We start from the raw sequence: 14,608 nt of genomic DNA on the forward strand, positions 1-14,608 counted from the left end.
TCATGTGTAGATGTTTGAAAAGCCCATTTAGTGTCAGTTTTTAAGAGGATTTGCTTCTCAGTTGCCGCTTATATTAATAGAGGCTCTATTACTACAAACAAGGCAATTGTTGTTACCAATCATATTAATGGGGAAGTGAAATTTTAAGTATTTTTTTCACCCTAATATAACTTGTGTGTGTGCGTGTTTACATTTTAGAAGTTGGTTGGAAATTTTGTGTTGACATGTACTTTATTTTCATTTTTTCCACTTCAGGTAGTGAAAAGTAGTCTATCAGTATTTTTGCAGAGAACATGTGATTTTTCAGGACAAGGTTACTGTCCTCTGTGAATTGGAATCCTTAATATAACAGGGGTGTTGATATTCTAGATGGAGAATGCAGGCCTGGGCTTGGTAACAAAAGTCAACCTTAGCTAAAGGTACTCCCAATCAAAGCATGTCGAGTTACAGATAAAAAGAGATTTCGAAAGCTTGTGGACTATTTTAAATGTGAATTCAGAAGGCAACGTGAGTCCCATTCCTTTCCCTGCAGTAGCACTGTGCACCTCTCTCTCGTGATGGTGAGATTCCATGTTGTTGGATGCTCACTGGTGCTGAAAGGATTGAATACATGATGAAACACGGATTTTCAGAGCACAAGGAAACAGAAGATTCTGTGTCTCTTCAGCTCCTTTTGCCTCCTTCTGTGTCTGCTATCTCCTCCTTTCTGGCTCCCTTTCCTGTATATTTCTCTTTTTCTCTTTTAATCAAACCTAATAGACAAGTAAAATGCATACAGGGTGGGGCAAAAGTAGGTTTACAGTTGTATGTGAAACTTTATCCTTGTGCCATTATTTCTGAATTATTGTATTTTCCATATGAACAACCGTAAGCCTACTTTTGCCCCACCCTGTGTTTATGGTCTTTTTCTTACCTCAGTGTTTTAGAAGAGGACAGAATCTCCCTGGGGAATGTGCTCTGTGTCCTTACCATATGTGGCTGTCATCATTCTGGGAAGACTTTTAGATTCCTTTGCCTTTGAGTCTACCAAAATAGTGATCGGAAATATTCCCTTTTAATGACTGTGGAAAAGTGCAGTGTCTAAATTATACCTGTAATCAGTTCATCTCTTAGAAAATTGGTCTGAAGTCTGCTTCTCTTGTTTTTAAAGAACTGATAACAAACGTGCCTCTGTGGGGATTTCTCTGCACCCCACCCCCTCACCCACCCCCTTGCCCGCAGGTGACATGCTGCGGTACATCCGGGAGAGTAAGGAGAGAGCTGCGGAAATGGTCAAGGCAGAGGTGTTGCGAGAACGTCAAGAAACCATCCGTAAGATGCGCACGTACTATTTGACCTGCCTCCAACAGATCTTGCAGGATAATGGGAAACAGGAGGGGTAAGCTTAAACAAGCATCGTGTCCTTAGAGTACAGTACCATGACGCATGTTTTTTTTTAAGCATTTTGCTTAATCACGTTATTAACTGTTTCTACATGATCAGCCATTGGGGTTAAGAGAGGCTCAAAGGCTGTGCTGCCCTAATGTTGGCAGAGCTAATAGGAAAACAGAAGTCCTGGAGTGAAGGAAACTCATTTTTCCCCTTAAACTATATTAATTTAATGTTCTGGAATTCCCACAGAGCTGAGAAAAAGATTATGAATGCTGCTAGCAAACTTGCTACAATGGCAAAGCTGCTGGAAACACCTATTGCAAACAGATCCCAGAGCAAAACCACAGCGTCAGGTATGTCAACATGAGTCACTTGAGGGGTTTTCTCTCTCTCTCTCTCTCTCTCTCTCTCTCTCTCTCTCTCTCTCTCTCTCTCTCTCTTTTTGATACTTAATATTTTTCAAATGAAAAAAAAATCCACAGGAAATGTAGGGAGTGAGAAGTAATTTATTAACTTCTGTGTGTTTTTTACTTAAACTGGAAATGTGCAAAACAATGTTGTTTCCAGCTCAAGTAGGCAGACTCAGCAAACCCATCAGCTTCCTTTTGCTGCTTCCAACCCTAGAAATGGTAGAAAAGATGGTAAACAACAACTATAAAAGAAGAAATTATAACTGGGCTTAGAAAAGTGTGATTGGGGGCCAGAAGCCATGAGAAATCCTGAAAGAAATACAGCAGAAGATTGAGGAGGGGAGCCCCGTTCAGAACTGCCAGAGGTGACAGCCACAGCAGGAGCAGTATCAGAGCTGTCCCACAGAAGAAGGTGGTGGTGTTGCAGGAGAAGTAAGCCTGGGCCATCCCACCAGGAAAACTAGTTGGGGTTCTAGAACAGCAGGATCCAGGTGGGGTCACCTCTTCATTTCTCCGCCTCTCCCTTCCCCAACCCCAATACTGGGCTGGGTCAGAGCAACAGGAAGAAGGGCCTGGAAGCAGGGCAGTGCTCTGGGTGGCCAGCCACACCAAGGGGGCGCGGAGTGGGAGCCCACATGCTCAGAGGACCAGCATTTGTATTTTTTTAATTTAATGTTTTTTATCCTCACCTGCGGATATGTTTATTGATTTGGTAGAGAAAGAAAGAGAGAAACATTGATGTGAGAGAGAAACATCGATCACGCTATTTGCCTCCCAAATGCACTCCTACTAGGGATCAAACCCATGACCTAGGTAAGTGCCCTGACTGGGAATCAAATCTGCATCCTTTTGGTGTATGGAACAATGCTCCAACCAACTGAGCCACCTGGCCAGGGCCAGAGTATCAGGTTTTAGGTCTTTCTACCCTGCAGCTCATTTCTTCCCATTCCATTCCCAACTTCTTTAAACCAACAGCAAAACAGGTCATTGAGGACATCTGAAAGGTAAGCATTCAACCAAGAATCATCACATGTTTATAGAAAGCCAGTACCATGAAAAAAAGCACCAAACTCAAAATAAAACGAAACAAAACAAATAAACAGAACTTATACCTAAGGAAATAGAATTCGTAGAACGAACAGCAGGACCTGAGAATGTTAGAAAAGTATAGTATGCTCAGAAAAATGTAAGAGAATATTGTAGTGGAAATTAACAATATGCTAAGATTTTTATTATTTTTAAGGAGAGGAAATAGATACTGGTAATTCTAGCCATTGCTAGAAAAATATAGGTTTAAGTATGTGTATTGAAATTTAAGGATAACCAATAGAGAAATAGAAATAGAGTATGTAACTTTCAAATTGGTAGGGGAAAAACTTGGAAGATGATGTTTTTAATCTAACAAAATCAAGAAAGAGGAAAAATACAACTAGAAAGCATGGGTAAGTAGGAAACAATGATTGGTTGAAATATCAGCATTCACACCAAATGTGAATAGCTTAAACTCACTTATTAAGAGACCACAACTTGCAAACGGTTTTTTAAAAATCCAGACATATGTTACTTCCACAGGAAGAACATTTAAAATTCAAAATAAAAGGATGGAGGGTGACATACCTAGTAAGTGCAGTGCTGATAGTAGAAAAATTATAGAGCTAAATGCAATGTTAGGAAAATTAGAGTGTTTTAGCATTAAAAGGGACCAAAGTTCATGATAAAGGAATTGCCTCCCAAGAAGCTATGTCAATGGTTTCTTTTTCTAAAAAAAGAAAAGAAAAAAGCTTTAGAATATGTAAAGCAACAGCTGGTGAAAATACATGAAAGCATTGGTAAATTCCACATGGGTGGGGGCGGGGTGGGATTTGGACTCTGGGAAGCTTCAGGCAGAAATTGTTCAGGAAACTGAGTCTGATATTGGTAAATGTGATTATTTGTGTAAATTTTGGAATGGTAATGTGAACCTTGGGTAGAAAAGGGCAGTTGCATATAATAAGAAAAAGGTTTTTCTGGATTTGGAGCAACAGTGTGCAAATAATGTTCCCAGTCGAAGCCCTTTTCATGGACTGTGGGGACCAAGCTGTACTCTTCTGAGGCAGTTGCCTCTGATTCTGTGCCGTGTGGCTACTGTGCCTCTGGTCAGATTTAATGCCTTAGCTCCGTGGTCGGCAAACTGCGGCTCGCGAGCCACATGCGGCTCTTTGGCCCCTTGAGTGTGGCTCTTCCTAAGCCTTAGGAGTACCCTAATTAAGTTAATAACAATGTACCTACCTATATAGTTTAAGTTTAAAAAATTTGGCTCTCAAAAGAAATTTCAGTCGTTGTACTGTTGATATTTGGCTCTGTTGTCTAATGAGTTTGCCAACCACTGGCTTAGCTGATTAAATGAGAAACTCCGATTAGTTTGTGCTGTGTGTGTGGGCCTAGTGTTGGGCACTGGGGTTCTTCCAGTCAACTCTCTTTATCAGAAACTCCATATCAGAACAGGACTGGAAATGTCGCAGTTGGTTCTTAAAATGCTATAACATCTGTTGCAGAAAATAATAGACCCCGGTGGATAGCAATAATACTGTATCAGATTTCAGTATTAAAATTACCTACCTTGTTTGAATGGATATATGTAAATGAGGATTTTAACATGGTGACATTGATGTATTTCTGAGAGTGATTCAAATAAATGTGCCTTCTTTGGGAATACATAAAAATGGAGTTTTTGTCCTTCTCTTCCAATGTTAACTTTCTCCTGGTTTTACGTTCCCCTCATTCTGTGTTCCCTTGTATATTGTAGTACTGCCCCTGACTTCAGAGATAATTGGTGTTGAAAAATCAAAAAGTAATGACGTGGACCAGACTCTACCGGGTCACACTGAAAGCAAATCAAACAGTATGAAAACTCTCCCCCAAAGTACGTGCGACCAGGTTCCCAAGAGGCGGGCTGCTTGCGACCTTCGGAGGCGGCTGGAGGCGGCGGAGCGTGGGGACCCAAAGCACGTGAGTCCCAAAGGGTCGCGTGCAGACTTTCAGGGCGGGGATTGCAGTCACAAACATCTGCACGCGTCGCCAGGGGCTGCCTCTCCCGAGTTTGTCCCTTGGGAAGGCGAAGGGGGCTATGGTTTGCGCAGGAAGAAAGACCTCCTCGGTGACGCCGGCTCGGGCTCGTGTCTGCAGGCAGCCGAATACCCCTTCCTCGGACCCTTCGGAAGCAAGTCCTCGCCGAGAAATGGCCCCGCGCTTTCCGAAGCGGGATCCGCACACATAACTTGTCGGAGTCCTAATGAAAGACTCGGCTTCAAAGTCTACAAGTGTGTTCCACTCACTGAAAGGGAATCGGACAAAAGTGAGGGTCTGGGTGTCGAGGAAGCTCCGGTCAAGGACGGCGGGGACCCGGGCGCCTCGCTGGGCTGGCCTTCCAGCAGCGCCACCTTGCCCTTTGGCAGCCCCGAGGCGTCCTTTCTCCGCGCAGGGCCGCACGACACCCCGGAGGCGCGCGCCGGGGCCGGGGCCGGTCCTTTCAAACAGTTCTTGGCAGCCGGTTGCCTTTCAGAGAAAGAGAAAAATCATAAGACTTCTCCACCGATGCAGTGCCGGACTGGTCGCACTGCAGACCTGTCCGAAGAAGCCATGTATGCCCAGCCGGGGAAGACCAGCATGACCCCTGGACGCCCAGCTCGTCCCAAGGCGGATCTGTTGGCGGCAGATTTCCAACAGCTGAGCAGCGCAGAGCCGTCTTCAGCGCATCGGCAGCCTTCGAGAAGGCCGATGGCCCCTCTGTCCAGCCAGCAGGACAGCGGCTTTGACAGCCCCTTTGTCAATCTTGACTAATCGTTGTACAGTATTTAAGAAGAATATATTGGCAAGAAAACTGGAAGGGAAGACTTCATATTGAAAAATGTTTTGAGATGTTTTAATAACATCTATTCTATGAGTAAAGTATTCCCATAAAACTACTTGAGATATTCATGTCGCCTTAATCTCCCAAAGGCCTGATAGTGTCTGTGTAATCTGTTTCCGTGTGGTGTTTACATTTGGTTGCTAAACCCTCTATTTTTTTATACTTACAAATTAGCTCTCTGTGCACTGTTAAATTATTTAAATAAACTTGCATATGGTCTATAGAGTTGTTATGAATTATTTTGTACCTCATGATATAGAAATGTTATACTGACATTATGTTTGAAATTCATCCAGAAAAAAAAAAATGTAAACTTTGATGATTTGTGTATATGATCAGCCAAATTTAATTTTTTAAATTGGCAATATTTAATGAGGCTATATACTCACTCTACACACACCTTTCCTAGAAGTATCTTCTCAAAATTTTTATTCTTGCTTTCAATTTGTAGAAAAGAGGTTTTGTACGGATTGCCACAAAATATGTAACGGTGTCCTAGTTGTACTGTTTAGAATAATAGTATACATTTTTTAGTTGGCATTTGCATTATTTCATGTCTCCTAGGACATCCAGAGAAAGACTTTCTTTGTCTCCTTTATGGTTTCATAGTCTTTCTTTTAGTTAAAATACCACTTTTTAAAAAATGGAAACGATAGGCCCTATCATGTAGCAAACAATTTTTAGCTGTTAGATTTTTATGTTCATTTATAGAATAGAAATTGGCTAAGTTATTAATGCTATGTGCCAAAGGTCATAACTTTAAACCACGCAGAAATGAATGACCACCTGAATACTGTTGTTTTAGAGGAATCTTTTGCAGATTCTTAGAGGTGCGTATGAAAGTGTTGGTGTATGCAGGTGCTTCTCTCAAACCTCTCACCCTCAACTGTGTATGGACAGTATATGTGGTTTGATTCAATATAGTTTCCACCCAGAACCAGGCTAACATGGGTGTTGGTGGGATGGGTGGCAAATGCATCCTCCTCCTGCTGTGAATCATATCTAAAAGCAAGAACCTGGAATGGAACCTTCTGGAGCTTGGAAAGCTGTGTCAGCTCATCTGGTGACCGAATGTAGAGAGAGAAGCCTGAAAACTAGCCCGGATTTCAGTGCTTGAGTTGACATGCAGTTAGGGAAAGGGACACGGCATCTCTTCAAAGTCTCACTTCTGTTCCCAAGTATCAGTGCCCCTTGTCTAATAGTTTAGCTGGAATTTCTGACTCTAGGAAAACTCCTAAACCAGCTGAATTTATGGTTCTGATTAGTTATTGATCCGTTGAAGCCCGGGGTGTAACTGAATCGAGAATCTAGCTCATTGCTCACCTACCTTTTCATCTTTTGTTTGTTTTAAAACCTTGTCAGGTATTGACATCCTCAGCATCAAGGTCGACATTGGAGATCATGCTTTCTGCTCCTCTTATGGTGTCTCTAATCTCTTTTGATATCATAATTTCAACCTAATTTTTTTTGATATCCATATTTCATTCTATTCAGTAGGATTAAGTTACCTTATTTCAAACACCTTACACACAACCACCAAGGAAGGTATACACAGACAACTGTGCAAACGAAGGGACTGCACAGCCAAACCAGCACAGCGATTTGCATGTGAAGGTTGATGTCAGAACAGAATGGAAGCGGGAGCTCCATGGACGATACGGTCACATAAATTTCACTTCATCATGGTGTTTAATCTCTTCTATGTGCTGCTGGGTTCTGTTTGCTAATACTGTGTTAGGGACTTTCATGTGTATGCTCACAAAGGATGTCAGTTTTCTTGTGATAACTTCGTCTTGCTGTGATAAAAAGGTGATACTGGTCTCATAGAATGGGTTGGAAAGTGGTTCTCTCCCTCTGTTTTCTGGAAGAATCTGTATAGAACTGACATTATTATTTAAATACTGGATAGGTCACTATGTGAAATTTTGGTTTCTTTGACCCCCTCCCCCCTATTTTTCTGTTTCTTATTAAATTGATTTTTCTCCCCTCTGATCTTTATTTTCTTTCTAATACTTTAGGTTTAATTCACTCTTATTTGTCTCTTCTTAAAGTGGAAGCTTAGATTATTGATGTGAAACCTTTTCTTCTATAGGTATTTAAACCTCTAAGTACTATTTAAGTCATATCTTGTAAATGTTGATATGTTTTGCTTTTTTTTATTTACCAGGTAGTTCAAAATATTTTCTAATTTCCCTTGTGATTTTTTTTTTTACCCATAGGTTATATAGAAATATGTAACTTCATTTCTAAGTATTAAGGATTTTCCAAATTTCTTCTTGTTTATTTTTATTTTTTTGTCATTGGAGACTATACTTTGAATGATTTAAATTCCTTCAAATTTCTTGAGACTTGTTTTATGGCCTGGTGTATAGTTTATCGTGGAGAATGGTTACACCTGAAAAGAATGTGTACAGCATTCTCTTGTTTGATGGAGTATTAAAAACAGTTAGGCCCTAGCTGGTTTGGCTCAGTGGGTAGAGCATCCGCCTGCAGACTGAAGGGTCCCGTGTTTGATTGTGGTCAAGGGCATGTAGCTCTGTTGCAAACTCCTCCCTGGCCTGGGCCTGTGCAGGATGCAACCAATCGATGTGGTTCTCTCACATCAATGTTTCTCTCTGTCTTTCCCTTTCTCTTCCACACTCTCTAAAAATCAATGGAAAAATATCCTTGGGTGAGGATTGAAAAAAAAAAATGTCAGATCAAGTCGTTGGTTGATAGTAGTGCTCAAGTCTGTGATAGCCTTGCTGATTTGTGCCAATTTGTTCTGTTAATTATGAAAAAAATGTGATATTGTCATTTCCAACAATAATTGTTAAAGTGTCTATTTTTCCTTTCAAGTGAGACCATGCTGTCGGGGTCTTCCCATGCTGCTCAGAGGAAGCAGGCAGGGAAGCCAGGAGGACAGTGTCCTGGTACAGTTAGGCAGGAACAAGGCCAGAGCCAGGGTAGACATGGTAGAAAAGAAGGAGACTATCCCAACACTGGGCTGAACAGGACCTGCCGCCTGACTGAATACAAGGTCAAGAGCAAAAGAAGCACCAAAAGAGGATTAGAGCTGGAATGATTGTGAAGATTATTGTGCTGTTCACCAACAGGTATTGGGAAATCAGGACGAAAACGGGACATGGTGAATTGAACTGGACGTACCTTCCCTTCAATACTACAACGCCTGTGCTCTGGTGGCCACACACTAATGTTAAAACTAATTTACAGACACTTAACTGCATGCGGAGCATTGTGCCAAGTAGTTCATTAGCTCATTAAATCCTCACAACAGTCTTTGAAGTAGGCTCCATATGACACTTTTTAGATGAATGAAACTGAGGCTTAGAGGGGTTAAATAATTTGCTCAAAGCTAACACAGCTAACACATGGGCAGAGCCAGAAATCACACCCAGGTCTTTTTTTTTTTTTTTAAATAAACTTTTCACTTAAAATAGTTTTAGGTTTACAAAAAAAGTTAGAAAGCTATTACAGAGAGTCTCCAAATGTATCTCACCCAGACTCCCCTATTGTTAGCATCTTACATCACTATGATGTATTTGCCACAACTACTATAAAGAACCAATTTCACCAACGTCTTTTTTTCTTTTTCCTCCAGAGCCCATAGTCTTAATCCCTATCCTGTCTATTTGGCTTGGCTTATAGGTGAGCTGGAATTCACTTTAAAAGGGGAGTTCTTTCCTTTTTCCTCTCCTTCCACTTCTCCCCCGTGCTCCTGAGAAGGAAAATGAGTTCAGCAGGCTTTTCCACATGTGAAATCCTTTTAACTTGCTTTCTTGGTAGAATACAGGGGTGGGGGTGGGGGGGTGGGAAGGTCTTACTCTTTAGTGGAGATTTATGGAATATGACATTATGTGGAGGTTGTGTTACAACTCAGAATTTACCAACACAATTGGAAAATCTATAACACAATAGAGTCATCTTTTGTAATTTTAAAATTCAACCAATAATAGTTCATCTAAAAATAAAAAATAGAAGACATTTAGAAATTTCCTAGCAGTAAATAAGCCATTCTGAAGCTTCTTGATATTATTATGACAACATTTTTCCTTAAGGACCGGAATAGGAAATTAATTGGAAATTAAAATAGTAATAGCATTAAAGAGAAACTTTATTTACAAAAGTAACATAAACTGAAGGACTTCTTTCATAAAGTTCAACAATAACATGAAAACTCAGAGATTGAGTTAAATCTTGTGCTCTTAGAAATGTCTGATGAGTAAATTGAATAGAACCAACAAAAAAAATGTGGTTTTGAAAATTATCTTGTTTGGGTTCAGGCACAGTCCTTGTCGGAAAGATTCTGTTTTCTCACAAGAAGTTTGATTTCACAATTTTATTAATCATGTTGTGTACATAGTATGCTGACCAAATTCTCCTCCTGGTGCTTCCTGACCTCATGCGCCCAAGAGTCGGAGTTCATTTGTATAAGGACACAGAGTGAACCCACTTTATGCGTGATCACAATGGCCCTATAGGTATTAATGGTTCAGTTTCACAATTTACTCTGCAAAGTCTACAAGACTTAGGTTATTGTTAGTTACTTTGATTCTGTGATTCCAAGTTGTTTCTGACTTTCCCATGAATTCAGGTTTCTGTTTTAATTAGTTAAAAATTTTCCAAAAAAATTTTTTAAATTAAATTTATTGGGACGACATTGGTCAACATGAACATATAGGTTTCAGGTGTGGCTTTCTATGTTACAAGATCTGTACATTGCACCATGTGCCCACCACCCAAACCAAAATTCTTACCTGTTTGGTTTCTTAAGGTTTGGCCTAGGTATAAACACAAATAATAATATATGCTTTTTGGATACCTATAATGGAGCAGTCATCATATTAAGCTTCATACATACACTTTGTCCTAATCCTTTCAACAGCCTTTCAAAGTGCGTCTTCTTATCCTCATTTGACCAATCAGGAAGGCTTGAAAGGTGAAGGGGCTTGCACAGGGACTCTCTGTGGCTGAGCAGGTACCCACAGTGGCCATAAATGTGAAGGTGGATATGAGCCCATATGCTCAGCAAACATTGTCTTTAAACCAAAGCCATACATTTCTAGCATTGATATTGCTTCCCCCTCAAGAACAACATATGTGGATGCTACTGTATCATTAATAAGAAGTCTTCATACTAAAGACGGTTAAGAGTTGCTGCACTGTCCTTAAAAATCAAAAACAAAAAACCTTCCTAAAATTAGATTAGGTGTGTGCTGCATAGCTCATATCTAGTTAGTACAAAGCAGGCTTTTCTCCGGTTAGACACTGAGGTAGTGATTAGGATCAGAACTTTGGAATCAAATAAGGTTCAGATTTTTATTCCATCACTTACCAGTGAACCTAGACCCCACAACTGAAAGGTTGGGGTTATGTGACTGACACTGTTGGTTGTGTACCCAACATGATTACCTACTTCTTGTTGGCAGAGCAAGGAGGTGGGGGTGTCTTCCTTCCCTCATGACTCAGTCCCGCCTCCAGAGCTGACTCCTGGTTGGCAGGAGCTAATCACAGTGTCCCGGCCCCAATTCCAGCTGCCAGGATTGGTTTAGGGGTGGGCATAGGACTCAGTTTTGTGGGGCACTGATAGAAGGGAAGGGCTGGAGGGCTTCTGGAAAATGTTCCTTCCTAACTGTGTGTCCTTCCTCACTGGGAAGGAGAACTGATCTATAATGACAAATGTGTAATTTCTAGATTGGTGGTGAGACCCACTTCCTCGATGTCTTACCTATTGGAAGCAAATTATCTTCTTCAAGTCACCTGAATAAATACTGTAGGAAGTTTGCTCGCAAAGGTCTTTTCTCTGGAGCAAATCTAATTATTTACATGTATTTGCCCAAACGGAAGCAAAAACAGACAAAAGAAGATATTCTGAACTGGCTCAAAATCAAGATATGTAAGATTAGCCAGAGGTTTCCTTAGGAGAAATGAAAAGTCTTGTTCTGGGAAGAAGTCTTCAAAACTTTTATGCTGTTTATTTCTTAATTGAGTTTTTAGAGAGAGTGAGAGAGAAACATCGATTTGTTGTTCCACTTATTCATGCATTCATTGATTGATTCTTGTATGTGCCCTTACCGGAGATTGGACTCACAATCATGGCATATGGGGGATACGCTCTATCCAACTGAGCTACTGGCTAGGGCTCAGATTTTAGAGCCAAACACATATGGGTATGGGCACTAGAAGATGAAAAAAGATCTAAAAAAATGAAATGTTTTGTCTCCTAAGTCCTTCAGAGTAGTTAAGATGTTGCCGTAGCTGACAAAATCTATGGCCAAATATATAGAAACCTGCAAGTTGAAAATCTGGAATCCTTTGACTTTCCACCTTGCTGCTCTCCTCCCCCTTCCCATCAGCCTATAGAGAGAGGCCAGGCCAGTCTCCACGAGTAGGTGCAAAGATGAGTGTCAGAGGAGCCAAGGCCAAGGCCAGACATAGCTTTCAAAACCTCCCCTATGATGGGCTCCGCGCGGAACGCGGAACACCCAACTGGCCAGAGAAAGGCTTTTGGAAACAGCCGAGTGATGGACGTTCTTGAGCGCTCATTTTCCAGCAGGGACAGATATTTGATTATATAACGAGAAGTTATGTCTTCTGGCATCCAAAGAACTGACCTACAATGACAAATGTGCAACTTATTAAACACATTCCACTGGGCCTGCAACACATGCTGGTTGTTTTCTCAAGACACGTAGTAGCTTCGCCACGAGGAGCCCTTTCCCGTGGCTCCAGCTGGCAAATCTCTCTCTCATTTGTATTCGTGGCTTTGTCATCACACAAAGCTTCGCTGTGGGTTTTTTAAAACACTAAGTTGATGTGGATGTGGGTTCCCCTCTATTGCCACAATTCTAGAGACCACAGATCATTGTTTAAGGCCAAACCTATGTGCGAGTTTCTATTGGTGAAAAAAGAGAAAGAGAGCCCCCTCCATGCTGTATCTCATATGTACTGCTTCCTCGTGGTGGGTGTGGTTTTGTTTTCTTGATCAAGATTCACATCTTAAGCATATAAATGGGTCCAAATGTATTCGTTTTGCTCTGGAGTCTTCATTAATGTTAGTTGGGAAATGTTGGTTCTATGTCTTATTGGGTTTTCTTCTTTTCCCACAATGCATAGGTGGTTGTACCAATGGTGAGCGTGGTCACTACAGCCCATGCAGTTAACAGGCACAGCTACATGCTTGCTGAGGAGGAATGAGGGCAAGTGGAGTATCTCACTGAGGTCCCAGCTGGCTGGGCTCTGGAGAGGCTTAGGAAGGAGATGAGGACAGCAGTGGCTGGCTGCTCTGTGCAGAGTTGTGTTGTAGGTGCCGCAGACAGAATGATCGATCTATACGTGAAAATTGTTCATAACTGAGTTTATATTGTTTTAAAAATTATTATTTTTTTTTATTATTATTAGTTAAGGTATTACAAATGTGTCCTCATCCCCCCATTAACCCCCAACCTCCCCCCCCCCCCCCGCCCCGCACACTCATGCTCCCATCCCCCTGTTGTCCATGTCCATTGGTTTGGCTTATATACATGTATACAAGTCCTTCGGTTGATCTTGTTTTAAAAATTATTAATGGTAAGTTACACATGAATGGTAAGCTAGACTTATAGATGTTAAGTTTAACATTGCAAGAAGGTGTACAATGAAAAGCCTCCTTCCCAGCTCTGATTCCCAGGCCCCTCGTTCTCCATCTTTGAAGCAGAATCGATTACTCCGAGTCTATGTACACAGGGATGTGTATGTAAATAGCCTCTATTCTAAGTGGTAGCTGGTTATACCTACTGTTCTGTACCTTACTGTTACATAAACAAATTAAAGCAAGCATATGAACAACAGATTGTCATACTTTTCTAATGCTACAAAATAATGAGAACCTGAAAATAGTGAAAACTGGATAAAAAAGATCAGTCACTTACAAGCATGGGGTGGTCCTCTACAGATATTTATAACTGAAGTGTGGGGTGACCTTCTAGTGGGGACTGTGCAGTTATATGTAATCACTGAAAACTGGTTCACAGAAGCCTCTTCAAGCATCAGCAGTACAAGATAGCACACTCAACTGCTCTCTCGAACAATATGCAAAGGGAGTGTAGGTCCCAGGATGTTGGCAGTGTTCTGTGGATGGGGTACAAACCATGTAGTCATCAGAATGTCAAGCAGAAACTTATACATGTGAGCTCCTAAACAGTCCTCCATTAGCTCACATGCAGGTCAGATAAGAATGCCCTAAATAACACATGGGACTATTAGAATTTAAATGTGCATTTCTGGTAAACAGCAAATACCCCTTTAGTATAAGTACTAGAGGCCCAGTGCATGAAATTTGTGCACTGCTGAGGGGTTGTCCCTCAGCCCAGCCTGCACCCTCTCCAATCTGGAACCCCTTGGCGGACATCCCTCTCACAATCCGGGACTGCTGGCTCCCAACCGCTTGCCTGCCTGCCTGCTTGATTGCCCCTAACCGCTTCTGCCTGCCAGCCTGATCACCCCCTAACCACTCCCCTGCCAGCCTGATCACCCCCAACTGCCCTACCCTGCCAGCCCGGTTGCCCCCAACTGCCCTCCCCTGCTGGCCTGGTCACCCACAACTCCCTCCCCTGCTGGCCATGTTGTGGCTGAGGGCGCCGCCATCTTTGAGGGCATGGTAGTCAATTAGCATATTCCCTCCTTATTGGCTATGGGCACCACCATCTTTGAGGGCAGGGCAGTCAATTAGCATATTCCCTCCTTATTGGCTGTGGGCGCCTCCATTTTTGCAATGGTGTGAGGGTCAATTAGCATATTCCATCGTTATTAGATAGGATGTCCGAAATTACATGGGACTTATGTTAAAAAAATTATTTGTTCATCTAATATTCAGATTTAGTAAGGAATCCTTTATTTTATCTGGCAACCCTAGTTATTAATCTTAGTGGCTACATGATTAATGTATTGATTAATCTTA

The 14,608-nt window shown here is 41.6% G+C and overlaps 1 protein-coding gene across 4 annotated transcripts in view; it reads left to right on the forward strand.

Annotated features, from left to right (window-relative positions):
* CEP152 (centrosomal protein 152) overlaps positions 1–5,891 on the forward strand; it is a 101,213-nt gene extending 95,322 nt beyond the window's left edge. For all 4 annotated transcript variants that reach the window (XM_059702132.1, XM_059702159.1, XM_059702149.1 and 1 more), the window contains 3 exons: positions 1,222–1,378; positions 1,621–1,724; positions 4,567–5,891. In XM_059702132.1, the coding sequence (XP_059558115.1) occupies positions 1,222–1,378; positions 1,621–1,724; positions 4,567–5,600 (1,295 nt within the window). In that variant the 3' untranslated portion in view covers positions 5,601–5,891. The remainder of the gene's footprint in view (positions 1–1,221; positions 1,379–1,620; positions 1,725–4,566) is intronic.
* The last annotated feature ends 8,717 nt before the right edge of the window (positions 5,892–14,608 follow it).

The sequence above is a fragment of the Myotis daubentonii genome, chromosome 1 (genome assembly GCF_963259705.1).
Source record: "Myotis daubentonii chromosome 1, mMyoDau2.1, whole genome shotgun sequence".
Taxonomy (NCBI): Eukaryota; Metazoa; Chordata; class Mammalia; order Chiroptera; family Vespertilionidae; genus Myotis; species Myotis daubentonii.